We start from the raw sequence: 13896 nt of genomic DNA, 5'->3' as shown, positions 1-13896 counted from the left end.
AATGCTATACAAATCTCATTTTGTACTACGTTATGTAGTTACATTCGCTGTTCTCTGTCCATATTCAATCGCTGCGATGTCGCTCTAACATTTCCCATCTATGAACGCTTGATTCAACTCGGCAACAGATAACCCCCCAAAAAGGGAAAACAGCTTTCTCTACCAGAACTGCAAAGGCTGAAAGCCCTCAGGAGACTTCAGCTCCTCGACAAAATTGGGGTGAGCCTCCAGACGCTCAGCCGTCAGCTTCACCAGCTCAGAAGCGGTGATTCGCCTGTTGTGGTCCCATTCCAGGAGGCGCAACAGAACCTGGACGAGATCGTGGCCAGGATTCAGCTTGTCCAGATTTCGCGCGTGCGTGGCGCACTTTCGCGGATAGACTCTCTCCTCCTTCATAAGATAATGAGGCCACTGGGCCATCATTCCGAGAAGTGAGATTCCGAGCGCCCAAATGTCATCGCTCTTACCGGAGTGCTTCCAGTACTTCTAGATGTGAGGCGACCAGTATGAGCGGGTTCCGTGAGGCTGTTTGTGGCAGTTGATATGATCGATTTTCATAACTTCTGCGCAGTCGCCGACGACAACATCGATGGGAGACCAGGATCGGATGAGGATGTTTCGTGGTTTGAGATCTCCATGGAAGTAACCTTTGCCGTGAAGGTACTCGACGGCCTGTCCAACCTGGAGCATGACTTGCAAGTTGTCTTTGCGCGTAAGACCTCCGGGATTGTCGTGGATCTTGTCTTGCAGACTGCCACCAGCACAGAGCTCCATAACGAGGACGTTAGCGGCTGGGTTGGTCTTGTCTTCACAGTAGTCGATGAACTTGACAATTTGGGACTAAATATATGTATTATCAGTATTGAGATTCAACTCTATAGTACGGAAAGACTTACATGGTTGAGTCTGGTCAGGTTTCTGGCTTCCTTTCGTAGGTGACTGACGTGCTCAGGAGAGACCTTGCCAGCGAATAGGCCCCCGGTTTTGACGTTGAGTACCTTGTAAACGTTGGCATATCCACCTCGGCCCAGACGAGTTCCTCTGCGATAGGAGCATGTCGGGAACTCCTTCTGTGGGATAATGGATGCTCGAACATCCTCGTCGGTCCAAGCCTGTCTGCTCATGGCGAATGATGCTATTGTGTTTCGCACGAAAGCCTTGAAGGTTTTGAAGGTGAGGATGGAAGAACGGAAACAAGTTGGCAAAGCCATATCGAACAAGATAAATATAGATACTCGGATCGCAATGTGGTGTAACCGCTGCAGCCCAGTGGGTGTGCGTCACAGAGACGAGAGGACAGTGTCAACTGTTCATTGCCTGACACTGCAAGAACAACCAATAAATCTCATTTATACCTTAAGACTTTACTTGACCCATGAACTTGTATGATTAAGTCTCGGCGAATACAGGCGATACAGTGCTTTTATTCAATTGTATAAGAATCTAATATACTTATTGTGGTAGGGCACTTGGAAACAAGACAACACTACCAATTACGATGTTTCTTCCTAGGAAGCACCTTCTCTGGCTTCATTACGAGTCTGAGCAAAGATTGGCTTATTCGGGCTATAATTCACTAAGAAAGAGCTACCTCACCTTTTTCAATTCCAGGTAAGTACCCCCGTCACAATGCATCTCTTTCACTCTGGAACACTTACATCTTTTCTCGACTTTCAAACAAATTATCATCTATTTTCACGTATTCGAACTACTCAATCATTACCAAGCTCTGAAGCCACTTTTATCAATGCAGATACCAAGAAATCACCAATAGCAAGTCTCAAAGCTCCGTTTCGAGCAAATCAACGCGTCTCCTAGCATCAAACTCAAGTCGACTTCGAAAGAAACGACCAAGAATGCTTCCGTTGTTGATATGCGTGATAACCATCTACTTGGTAGCATGGAAGTTCATCACAAGTCGTGAGTTTCATCGTCTTTAACACCATGACTCCATTCAATCTAACCTCTCAGATTTCCGACCTACCAATCCAACAGATAGCGCATATCGTCATTACTTGCTGTTTTTTCATGGATCAGAAGTCATTGGAATTCTGCCCTTGCTTCACCTGGTTATACATTGGCATTTATATTTCGAGGCCCTTATGAACAACATTGATTTTGTCCTTGCTTAGCTGCCAAGAGTATAAGATTGTCTTGAATCGCAAATCAATTGTCCAAAGGTACTTAGATTCTTCCAAGAATGAGGGAAAGACAGAAATGCTTGGACACCTCAAGTATCTCCTCGAGAGGGACACCAGAACTAACACGACGCCGTATTCAACCATGTCCACAACGGGAACACATAGCCAAGATATTAGGAAGCCCACACACCTCGGAAAACTACCACGCGACTGTTGTTGTTTCTTCATGAGAAATCGGTGCTACTGCAGGACCCATTACCTCGACGAAGGTCACAACAACGGCCCTAGAGCCTTTAGCGTTTGAGTTGACTTGTCAAGCCCAATATCGTTGGAGTTCGCACCGATACGCTCGATGATTCTCTGGTTTCAATCATGGTGGTTGAGAAGCTTAGTATATAAGTATGTATCAGCGAATTCATCTTCGATTTGAGCGAAATACTCCGACTGAATGACACGTGTCTAGGTCCGCCACGATATGATAGTATTCGAGCCCAAGAACCCTACTTTTGCCTTACTCTGAAGTAGTAACTCAGTGTCTCCATGATCAATGCGGTTCTGTGCGAGAAACCCATATTCAATAAGCACCCTCCTATTATCGACCAGTACACTCATCAGAAAAGCACGCTATTATGGATTCAAATAAAGCAATAAGGTTGTTTAAAGACCTTGTAAGAAGAGACAACCGATTAAAGAGCCTCTTCGAATTTCGTGTTGGTAAGGCAACGTCGACAGAATAGAGCCACAGGAGAATATAAGATATAGAATAAGCTCCCGCATCACCAAGTTATCTGCCCATCCCATCTCCAGCTATGCAGGAAGATCGCAAGAGTCAAAGAATTAGTGGCAATTAGTCTAGTTTTTTATGGTATGAATCTTGATACCCACGCTCTGGTGAGATGTTGTCCAGGGAAGGCAAGAAAACATAGGGCCTTTATCCTAAGTAACAAAAACAACTAATCTAAGGACCTTCTAAGTTTACACTAATTTACCTAAATCTTTTTGTTACTTATAATAGAGGTCTTAAGTTTTCTTGCCTCCTGAGGGTTGTCTAACGAAAGTGGTCTCGTTATGTGGCTTCGGTAATCACTTGAAATATGGCTTGGAAACAAAGCTACTATGTATTGATGCATATCTTCAATGCATCTTCATGCCTATCATTGGAACTCCGTTGACTTTCTGGCAGCTTTAAGGGCGCCTGTCGTGCACCTAATGCTACATAAACACACTTTCATTCGTCATGCGCCCTAACCTAATCGTCATATTAGTATCACTCCATGTCCCTTAACTCCCATTTGTCTGATGCGTGTCATATACACTGAATTCCGTAAACGCCTTCCCATGGGCCCAAAGGTAAGGTAGTTGCTAAAATAGAGGAGACTATTCGAGTACATAGCCCAGAGCTAGCCGTGTCGGTGACAGCTCAGACCCTTTCGCCACGACGAGCTATTGCACGGATGCTCGCCATAAGTCGGTCCATGAATTCCATGGATTCGCTTCCAGGAACGTCTGCAAACTCCTGTTGTTTGGAAGAGGCGCTCGTCGCCGGTGCAGTTGTATCGGTTGCGTGTACCAAGTTTGATTTCGTAGATGTCGACTTGCTATCCTGGAAAGATGAAGCACCCTGCTGTTGTGTTGGGGCTAAGGCTAGACCTCCCATCTGTGCCCATTGGTTCCTAGATGACTCATCTGCAGTTGCTGGCCGCTGCGAGGGAGCAAGTTGTGTTGTAGGCGAAGGGATTGAAGCAACGCCCGGCAATCGCGGAATTGGAATGGGGGTCTTGGAGACCTTAGTCCCAAGTGTTTGGCTGTTCAAAGGTTGCCCATTCGACAGTGACTGCTGAGGTGCCCGCATCGGTTTTGCAGGCTTGGGCGTGGCGGGTGAGCCTTTGCTCTCGGCTTGTTGCAAGACCGGCTTTCCGGCAGCAACGGGAGCAGGTGTCTTCGACGTCGGTGCCATTGATGCCAGAAAGTTTGCAGGTAACGGCACTGGCGACTCTTTGGGGGGTATCTGGATTGGCTGTTCAGCCGACCCTTCATTCCTATCGAGACTTCCAGGTACTTACCTTGTATTCCTTAAAAACCGTCCCAATCTTAGGTTTACTGCTCTGGTTAGGGGGCTGGGTAGTCTGTGGGGACTTTTGCTGCGGCTTTTCTTCAGCCTTTTGCAGAGGCTTCTGCGGAGGCTTCTGTTGGGGTTTCGGCGTAGACTTTTGCGGCTGCACTTGGGGCTGCATTGGTGCCTGTACTTGTGCCTGTGTGGGTGCATGCGTTTGCACAGGCACAAGAGGCAAATACTGTTGTTTTATCGCAGGCCGAGGAAACTGGCTGAAGCTGGAGGTGCCCGGTCCTGGAGATGGCGTAGGCACTTGCTTCAAGTTTGGTTGTTGGCTGATCTGAGACTGGCTCCTAGGAGACGCATGGGGGCCATGCGCCGGAGGATGGTGGTGTAAGGGCTGACAGGCGCCGAAGTTCTGATTGCCCTGGAACCTCTTATCCTTCAGTGTACCGTTCAGATACGCGTCCTTGTTGGCCATAATATGAGCCCTCAAGTTGCCTTCGTATCCGTTGGTGAAGCCTCCCCAAGCGGCATATGGCGTCCGGTATTTGGTTGAATCCCTATAAAAGTTAGCAAAGGGCCTGTGTGTTGAGCCTTTAACACGTACCTATTGTGGTTGACCTGGAAAAAAGGATACTTCTGGTATATAGATACGTCTGCCTGCAAAGCCTCTCTCGCTTGTGGTACCTGGTGGTGGTTCACAGGTGCCGGAGCCTGATAAGGCTGTGGATATGGATGGGCTACACCGGGGTGAGGGGGGACGGGTGCAGGAAGGGCAGAGGTATATCTCCCTAGCCACTGGTTCTGCTGATGATGTGGCAATGTGTTCGCAGGACTCTGCACCCTAGGTGTGCTTCCAGGAGGTGTATACACGGGCGATTGCCTAACGTCGAACCTTTGAGCGGAGTAGGCGGGAGCAGGTTGTTGTCCTGCCGGTGCAGGTTGTGCATATGGATAACGATAGTTACCGGGGTATTGCTGGACTGGAACGGGCGAAGGGGCAGCTGGCGTGAACCTTTGAGTAGTGAAGTTGCCCATGGCAGGGTAATTGTTAGAAGCAGGGGTTCGTGGCTTGTACATATATGGCTTGTCGAGTCGTGCTGCAGGATAAGGGGCGGCAGGCTGGTAGGCTTGTCGTGGAGGATATGCTGGAACCGGCCTTGGGGGTTTGACAGGTTTGGGAACTGTCGATAGAAAATTACCCTTGGGATTGTGACGTGGGTTGGTAGGATCTTCAGTGAATTGGGCGCGGGCGTCTGTTGATTTCTTAGGCAAGTAATACCAAATTTGATCGGGTTTGCAGAAATCGATCTTGACTTGTTCTTTGTTTGCGACAGAGTGGATGTTAAATTCGGCCCAAGTACAGCCTTCAACGAAGGGATCATCCTTCTGAGGCTTGCCGTCATGAAGTCGTTTTGTTTTGAGCTTCTCCTTGGCCTTCTGGGATGCGGGCATCGGAATGGCCTTTGCAGATGCCTTTGGCAGACGATAATCGGCCGGATCAGGTACCAGGAGCCATTTCCATTCGACTTCGAGGCGGTCACTGCAAGCAGTTAGTTTAGATTTGACAAGATCGTGTTTCTGAGAGGTTCTAGCATACCCATTCGGCAAGATGTCAATAAGCAACGTTTGCTCGTCATGCCGGTTTTCAACCACAACACCAGCAAAGATGTCACCCTTAAAGTATTGCAACTGGCAGGTCTCGCCTGGCTGAAGCTTTGAAGCTGCCGTTCGAACTCGTGAGTCAGTGTCCAACGCATCTCCGTCAAGTTTCTTATCTCGCTTCGTTCGATGGTATCGACAACTGAACTCGAAGGCTTGCTCCTTGTATTCTGTGCCATCTTCACCGAAGACTGGGATTTCTTCTTCTTCGACGAAAACACCAGCTGCAGCTGCACATGTTGCATGGTAAGCCCGGGCACATCTCTTTTGGGAACACTGGAAGCATGCGCCCTGTTTGGAGCGGCAATAGAGACACTTGAGTTCGAATCGATCTTTGTGGATTTCGGACACATTGATGACAGTCTCCTGTCCATCAATTGTTTCGGTATACGTCTCCGGCAGATAGTGCGCGCAAAGTCGATGAGCTTTCCGGCCATTATCTGTGGGCAATAGATCGGCTGACGGAGTGTCGTTAGGGCAGAGGCAGCAGGGTGGTTCGGCTTTCGATTTGAGACGAAGTCTGATCTTCTTGACCTTGCCTCCCTTCTCGCTAGGTCCACGCTTTCGCTTACGGCCAGCCAGTCTGAACTTGACACCAGAGCCAGAAGGCGGTGTTGGCATGCCACCTTGTTCCTCATCGTCATCTTCCTCTTCCTCTTCGTCCTCGGTTTCTTCATATTCTGCTTCTTCTCCACGTAGTTTACGCTCGATGTCGTAGACATTAATCCAGACACTGTCTTGCGCTTCGGCACACTCGCACTTTTTGGCGATTTTGCCGATGTCTAGCCAAGAATCGAGTGCGAAATTGACAGCCTCAGCACAGTTGTAGCCAAGGTTGTAACCAGAATGGTATCCATACGGATATGTAACGACGAACTCTCCAGGATAAGATACGCATTTGTTGACAGTGATGTTATAATGCGATTTCAAATGCTGAGGCGAGATGAGGAATCCCTTGTGACGAAGAAACTGGTCACAGGCCTTAGCATCTGTAGGCCAGATGTTCTTCATCGCAGCTTCGAAGCGGCGGGCATCGGCTTGGGAGATACTGTACCACTGCTTGGGAGCACCAAAGTGAAGGTAGTTGATACTGTAAAGATCAACATCTTCAAGATGCCAAGCAAATGTTGCTTTCCACATGCCAAGGTAGAGATAAGCCGTGTTGACTCCTGGAACCTTTTCACCCAAGACATCCAAAAGATTCGGAAGCTTGTTTAAATTCCACTGTTCGGTTGATTCGTCAAAAAGCGTACCCATCAGATCAGCGCCGTAGAGGGGAGGTGCGTAGGTAAGGGTCTTCCAGTAAGCCCTCTCAAGTTCCTCACAGCGTTCAGGGGTATACTCGGATATGTCCATCTTGTAATCCCAGTCTTTAAAGGCGGCTTCATCGATCATAGCGGATCCCTCTCGGCGACTGTATTTGCGACGGGCCGAGACTGTTTGGGTTTTGGTTCTTGCTTGTCGGAGACCGCCCATGCGACCAACAGTAGGTTCATAGTCCTCCTCAACTTCCTCACCTGGGTCCTTCTCCACCGACGCGACAGGTTTATCCTCGATCTCGGCAACCTCTGGCTTGGGTGAGACCGGAGTCATAGGTCGGTCTTCATTATCATCCGCCTGTTCTTGCTTGAGTCGTTTCCCTCTGCCTCCTCGCTTGGCAGGTCGTCCCCTACCTCTCTTCTTGGGGGTCGAGGGATCGGAAGGTTTAGCCACAGTCGCGGTCGCAGCTCGAGTTCGTGTTTTAGGCTTCTCGGCATTGGCACGTCGCTCACCACGTCTGGCCGGAGGCTGGTGTTCGCTCTGGTCGCAAAGCTGGCGCCACTGGGGCAGATTATAGGATCTTCCGTGGAGGATGTTGACTTGACGATAGGTTCCATTGGATCCCATAATATCTTGTTTGATCGGCTCTCGAACTTTAACCTGCTTCACAAGGTCGTCGAGTTTGGGAAGGGCGTCTTTCCATTCTTGCGGGGGGATAACTTTAATGATGCCGGATTTCATTCCATAGCTATCGACGGCTTCCATCTGGAGTATATGTTAGAGGCGGAAACGAGAAAACTTGCGGTCGACGTACGAAGCGCTTGAAGTCCTTGAACTGGTGCATGGTAGGCTTGAAGATAGGAACAGCACCAGACCAGGAATCTGGCAGGACCTCTCCAATGTCAATGCCATCGTCAGCATTTTCCTTCTTATCGTCGCTGTTGACATTTTCGCTAGAAGATATAGGCTGCGGTGGATCGCTCAGGATGGGTTCGTCTTCAAGATCGCTTAACTCAGAATCTGAACCATCAGACTTTGCCGTGTTGTTGCTATCGGGAGGCGAATGCAAAAAGGTAGCACCAGGTTGAGCGGTCGTAGGGTTTTTGGTATTGCTATCGGCGGGCGCAGTCGTGACGACCGTATCGTGAGAATCTGGTGTAGCAGCGACGGCAATGCCAGCGTCGATCGACGTGGACGTCGACTCCGACATGGTGGGCGATCACGTCGCAATCAGCGACGGTGCCATTGAGAGAGGAATTCTGAATTTCGGGTCCGTTTCTCGCTAGGGCGTAGGACTGACGATTGAAAATATCGATGCGGTGAAAAGAATTAATTACTCTGTCGAGAGAGTTTTGCGCTGAAGTGTTGAGTATGACGGATGAAAAGGGCGTGAGCGCCAGACTTGGAAAGTGGTACAGTGGGTGAGAACCTGAGTCTGAGAGGCAGGGTAGGTACAGTTTACTGGAGTTGGTGGTCAGAAGGGCAGGTGATGCGGAGAGAATTGTTAGCGGACGAATGAAAAGGCTCGCTTAAAAGTATCTTCTAAGCTTCTCCTCGGTAGGCGGTACCTGTAAGCCACGTACTGTGCTAAGATTCCAACCTGGCCTAAATGCAAGCGGAAGAAACAGGGCAGGGAGGTACCAAAAAAAAGGGCCCGCTAAACACGCATCATTCGATTTCGGAGGGTTCCATCATCATCGCAAACTGCCCCCTTTTTACAGACGAATCAACTTTTTTGAGTGTTAGGCATAAGCAAGGTGAAATATCTGACTGACTATCGATTATCGATTATTGAATTATCAAATGTCACAAAGGATGATAACCTTTTATTCGACACTGAAAGTGCAGTGACTTGTCCTGTTTTCTGGAAGCACACATAAGCTTTGTTATGCATTGCTTAAAGATCTTCACCTGATGCAGCTTGATCAGATTGATAAGATTGGCATCTGAAACCTAGGATCCAAAAGCTGGGGACATCGTCCACTACCGATTATCCTGGCCTGGCTTTGTCCCACCTAGGCGACATTAGCCCACGAGCACCTCACCCCCATCTGTGGTCCCTGCTTCAGGGCTGAGTCAACTGGTTGTTTGCTCTGCAGCCATACCTCCGCTTTGTTCTTCATCTGCAATTCACTATGCTGTTCTAAATGAACAGCTTGTAGTGTCCATGTTTTGCATATGCACCCCTATAGGTAAGCTATCGTGATTCGCTCGAGTTGACTGTTGGGGGTTGTAACTTAGATACACACTTCCATCCCGGCATCAAGGCTATTGTATGACAAGCTCAACTTGATCCATCATTCCAAACACGCAGCATCTTCTATCTCAGCTTTCAAATTTCTTTGCGCAGTGTTGATCTTCTTGATTCCTTGAATATCTGACTGACACGCTGGCGAAAGGGCTCACGGAGGAGACCTGGCTCTTATGATGTCTCATTTAATCCCTCCCAAGAACCACTTCCGGACTTCATATGGGAGGCTCATGTTCACGTTTTTAAAGACTGTGAGAAAGTGATTATGTCTTTGTTTACAGTCAACCACTGACAGTTTTCTCCAGCCGTGCTCCTTTCGTCATAGTAACTGCTGATGAAGTTTTGGAACCGAAAACTTTCTTGGTAACTCTCAGACATTACCACCATGAGAGCTTTTGCACAAGTGTGTCATAAAACAAACATCAGTGGCTGTCCGTGAAATTGAGTATTCATAGTCCTTTGTTGAGATGATGGGGTTGATGACTAAAGTGAAAGAGTCCACTTCCATGCCTTATCGTGCATGATATGATCGCAAGCTAAGAACCTGGAGGGTGTAGGCGCAGACGAAATACTCCATCGTGATACAGTCAAGTCAACAAGTTACACAATACATAATACATCGTTACTCAAGGGACCTGAACTGTTCACCCTTGTTGATCCTTGACTAGCTAGGTGGTCACATCTTCAAAGCGATGGCCGTTGTTAGTTCGTCACTTTGTGTGTTGTCTTCACATACTGAAGTCACTGATTAGCCACTATTAAGTAGACTTTGAGGCTCGCTAACAAAATATGCCAGGAGAATGATATTGCCCTTTACTACACCTCGAACTTGTTGTATCAGGTCTGAGACAGGGGCTACGGATATTGCTCATGAAGACGGGCCTTCACAAACCCAGAAAACACTACACACTCTGCGCCATATCATCAGCCTGAGACCGAATGGACTACCACCTAGCCGATTTGCGTACTTGGCTGCAAGCCTTGTATCAAACCTCATAGAATTTCATAAATAAATTTACATTAACGGTTCCGAGCGTTGCAAGTAACGGTGGGGGCTCAACACTCGGGTACCTTGTAACCTCGTATCCCATCCAATGTGTATTTTCTTCAAGCATCTCATGAATATTCTTCTCAAAGGCTATTTCGGGTTACCAGTATGAGAAAAGGGTCTTATGATTATGCCTGTGTCCAATACCGGCCAGATTCGGAGTTGCACCAAGCCATCTATACTAGGGACATGAGTCGCTGTCCCTTGAGTTACGATAGCGACTAAATAAACCACAATATGAGACACTGGACAGCTCTTTATTCATAGACTGGCTAAATATAAAGCTGTATTCAGTGACGCAAATAAATCACTGCATGAAGTCAAAAAAACTTCTCAAACGCCGACTGGATATCAAGGAATTGGTGTTAAGCCCTATGTTAGTCAATTACAAGTGCCGTCAGTGGGCGCATTTAGCTCCGAGCTGGCTCCAAGGCAACTGACGTCAATATCCCTTTACCAAAACATTTTCTTCGTATCAAAGAATTAGATTTGGCCTTATGTTACCGTAGTCCTGTCTTACTCTATGTCACGAGGATGACCTTCAATTGCGCGACCTGCAAACCCCGCCGTGGTAAGCATTCTCTTTATGGATAGATCTGCACAGTCAGCGGTCAAAGCCAAGCCAAAGCGAGCCTTGGGTCTTGGTACTTATCACGAATGAATCAGTTCCTTGGCTATTTAAAATCATTGACTCAATGTTTCTTCCATCGAGATCTTGGCCATTGCAGTTGAGCTGGGCTTATCGTCTTCCCAGCCTCCTCTATCCGCTCACCTCACCCCGCACTCAGCACTATCTTGGCCTTTTTTAAACTCACAGCATCAAAGAAGCTGGGCTGCATCCTTTAGCTCAGCCATTGGATGGCATCATGGTGAGCTGACCTATCTCATCGCTTGCCGGCCCTCCATGGCTTTATCGTGCCCCCCCCCCCCCCCGCTTCCAATGCCAGCCTTGTTGGAGGAATGCCAATGGAAAGTTGAGAGGAGTTTCTGTGCCGCTGTGACTAGGCGTTGGTTTCTTGTACATGAACCTCGGTCGTGTTAGAGCTGCATCAGGCGTTGGGTGGATGGATGACGGTCAGTTGCAGATGTAGGTGCAGCTTGTTCTACCATAAGCTACCTATCTAAGGCCCTCACCTCTTCTGAGCTGAGCTGGGTCTTCGCCTCTCTTCTCTTTCAATTGCCTCACCTTTTCGATGGTGAAGGAAGAGCTTCGTTTTGATTACTTATAGTTGAACTCCCATTGCATTGTCGTATAAGACACTACCCTCAATATGATTCTATTCAAGCTCATCGCAGCTTTGCCCCTCGCCCATGACGTTATTGCACAATCAGCCGGCACTGGAGAAAAGGTCTGGGCTGCCGTCGCATTCATCAACCATGGCGAAAGGACACCCATAGTAGCCAATCTTCGTACCGTCTTGACACCCGAGGGAGCTCAGCAGATGCTGCGACAAGGAACTGCATTCCGTGCTCGATATATCCCAGACGGCGTGAACAACTCAGATTATCAGAGCATTCAAACCGCTTATCTCCAGAATCTCAAACCCGATGTGATTGACAATGACGACCTTGACATTATTTCTCAGACAGATGAATGGGTATCGACTGGTGCTTTGGCTTTCATGCAGGGCTTCTATCCACCGTCACCAAACGCATTTGATAACAGCACTGGAGGCGAAGAAATTGCTGTGAGCTTGGCTTCCAGTGATAACAAGACTGAATATCCTTTGGACGGATATCAATACCCCAGCATTAGAGCTCCGGGCTACTATGACCCAGAATCAACAGCGTATGCTCACTGACCTCTCCGTATCTAAGTTTGACTAAAATAATACAGATTACAAGGCACCTCGAGATGTTCAGCATGGCAGACAGAGATCACCACAAACCTAACGCAAGAAACCGGCCTCGACGATCTCTACGAATCAACTCTGCCCTTCTACCAAAACCTCTTCTCCACTGCCCCATTCGAGGGCACAATTGACAACGACTATGCTAATTTCTGGAACGCCTACCAACTCTGGGAATTCGTCGATTATCAGTATCGACACAATGAGACAGTCCACGAGGAGCTCAAACACGCAAACTCAACGCTGTCTCTTCTGAACACTTATGCATTGTCCATGGAGCGCGCACAAAACAGCTACCGCGGTTCAGACGACAACAGCGAACTTGGTGTTCTCTACTCTGTCGCTGGTCGAACTATGGCGTACAAGGTCGCATCACAGTTCAGGAGCAACATTCGCTGGGGGAGCAGCTACAACAAACTCACACTGATGTTTGGTTCCCTCGAGCCCATAGTGAGCTTTATTTCACTGTCAGGTCTTGTCACGCAAGACAACATGTTTCAAGAGCCTTGGTCAACGCTCCCTAAGCCTGGCGCAGCATTGGTCTTTGAGCTTTTCGGTGAAGACCCGGACTCTCCCGATCGACAGCCATCCACGGATAGTCTTCGTGTGAGAATGTCCTACCGTGCTTCAGCAGATGCGGACGAATTTTTCCAGAATCAACCTATCTTCAAATCTGGTCCTGATGGTATCGCATACTCTAGTTTCATACAGACTATGAATGCGCTCGGAACGTCACCTAACCAGTGGTGCAACGTTTGTGGACCTACACCTGCTCCTTGGTGTATTCTCGTGGACTCAGATAGCTCCAACTGGGGAGATGATTCTTCGATTGGGCCAGTCATCGCAGGAGTTATTGGAGCAATAATTGCGATTGCTGTACTAGGTGTCCTACTTATTTGCTTGTGTGTCTGCGGCGGTCTTCGATTACGCCGGAAGGGTCCTGAAGAGTCAACACACGGTGCCGCTGCTGTAGGAAGCACTGCTGGAGGCTTTAAAGGACCTAAGAAGAAAGATGGCGACGCGGATGTGGTGGTGACAAAGCAAGGCATTCACCATGAGCGTGTTGGTAGCTGGGAGCTTCGAAGTCCAAACGAACTGCCTCCTCAGACTTCTGGTATCGTGACCAAGGACTTGGGATCTCCTCCTCCTCCTCACCTACGATCGTTGGATGATAGCGACGATGACATCAGCGTTATGGGAGCGGCACCAGTGAAGGCTCGTGAGAGTGTTTGAATAAGCATGGACGAGTGAACAGGGAAACTATATGGAGGATCTTGGAACTGGACGAGGAACTTTTGCATGCATGGTTATACCCTTTGATTCTTACAATCGCTCGAGCTATTGATACCTACTGGGATGGATTTTACAGGCGTTAGTATTGGCGAGTTTGCATATACGCTCGTTTGGAGATGTTAGGTATTGCTGGCCATATGTGGCACAAACTGAAAGGACTGTTATTCTATAACAGGTAGTTCAAATTGACTGAACTGAGACTATCACATAAACATAGATTTCGCTGGGAATTATATGATGAGTAACTGTTTAAAGGTTAGAATAATCTCACAATTGTCGTTGAAATAATGATCTCCAGACATCTTCTTGGTTTGGTAAAATGACAGATAATGGAT

General features: G+C 48.1%; 3 protein-coding genes across 3 annotated transcripts; 1 reads left to right on the top strand and 2 right to left on the bottom strand.

Annotated features, from left to right (window-relative positions):
• Positions 1–159: 159 nt before the first annotated feature.
• BKA55DRAFT_589071 (kinase-like domain-containing protein) lies at positions 160–1124 on the bottom strand (the record flags this gene model as incomplete). Its single annotated transcript, XM_046194877.1, has 3 exons — positions 160–460; positions 503–840; positions 897–1124. 3 exons carry the CDS (start codon positions 1122–1124, stop codon positions 160–162), a joined length of 867 nt encoding a protein of 288 aa, XP_046057453.1.
• Positions 1125–3187: 2063 nt separating this feature from the next.
• On the bottom strand, positions 3188–8532 carry BKA55DRAFT_552413 (uncharacterized protein). Its single transcript, XM_046191430.1, has 5 exons — positions 7934–8532; positions 5798–7884; positions 4805–5740; positions 4205–4757; positions 3188–4149 (listed from the first exon to the last, which is right to left on the bottom strand). Exons 1-5 carry the CDS (start codon positions 8327–8329, stop codon positions 3562–3564), a joined length of 4560 nt encoding a protein of 1519 aa, XP_046057452.1. The 5' UTR covers positions 8330–8532; the 3' UTR covers positions 3188–3561.
• A 2823-nt stretch (positions 8533–11355) lies between these two features.
• Positions 11356–13804, top strand: BKA55DRAFT_603482 (histidine phosphatase superfamily). Its single transcript, XM_046196571.1, has 2 exons — positions 11356–12207; positions 12256–13804. Exons 1-2 carry the CDS (start codon positions 11690–11692, stop codon positions 13499–13501), a joined length of 1764 nt encoding a protein of 587 aa, XP_046057451.1. The 5' UTR covers positions 11356–11689; the 3' UTR covers positions 13502–13804.
• The last annotated feature ends 92 nt before the right edge of the window (positions 13805–13896 follow it).

This window comes from Fusarium redolens (genome assembly GCF_020744475.1).
Source record: "Fusarium redolens strain MPI-CAGE-AT-0023 chromosome Unknown BKA55scaffold_1, whole genome shotgun sequence".
Taxonomy (NCBI): Eukaryota; Fungi; Ascomycota; class Sordariomycetes; order Hypocreales; family Nectriaceae; genus Fusarium; species Fusarium redolens.
This window is presented reverse-complemented; position numbering and strand designations above follow the sequence as displayed.

Excerpts from the sequence above, each read along its gene's own strand:
- BKA55DRAFT_603482 (XM_046196571.1), top strand. The coding sequence starts at position 11,690 with ATGATTCTATTCAAGCTCATCGCAGCTTTGCCCCTCGCCCATGACGTT. Across the intron at positions 12,208-12,255 it reads TATGACCCAGAATCAACAGC|ATTACAAGGCACCTCGAGAT; the intron begins GTATGCTCACTG and ends AAAATAATACAG.
- BKA55DRAFT_552413 (XM_046191430.1), bottom strand. The coding sequence starts at position 8,329 with ATGTCGGAGTCGACGTCCACGTCGATCGACGCTGGCATTGCCGTCGCT. Across the intron at positions 5,741-5,797 it reads ATTGACATCTTGCCGAATGG|TGACCGCCTCGAAGTCGAAT; the intron begins GTATGCTAGAAC and ends AACTGCTTGCAG. Across the intron at positions 4,758-4,804 it reads TTCCAGGTCAACCACAATAG|GGATTCAACCAAATACCGGA; the intron begins GTACGTGTTAAA and ends TAACTTTTATAG.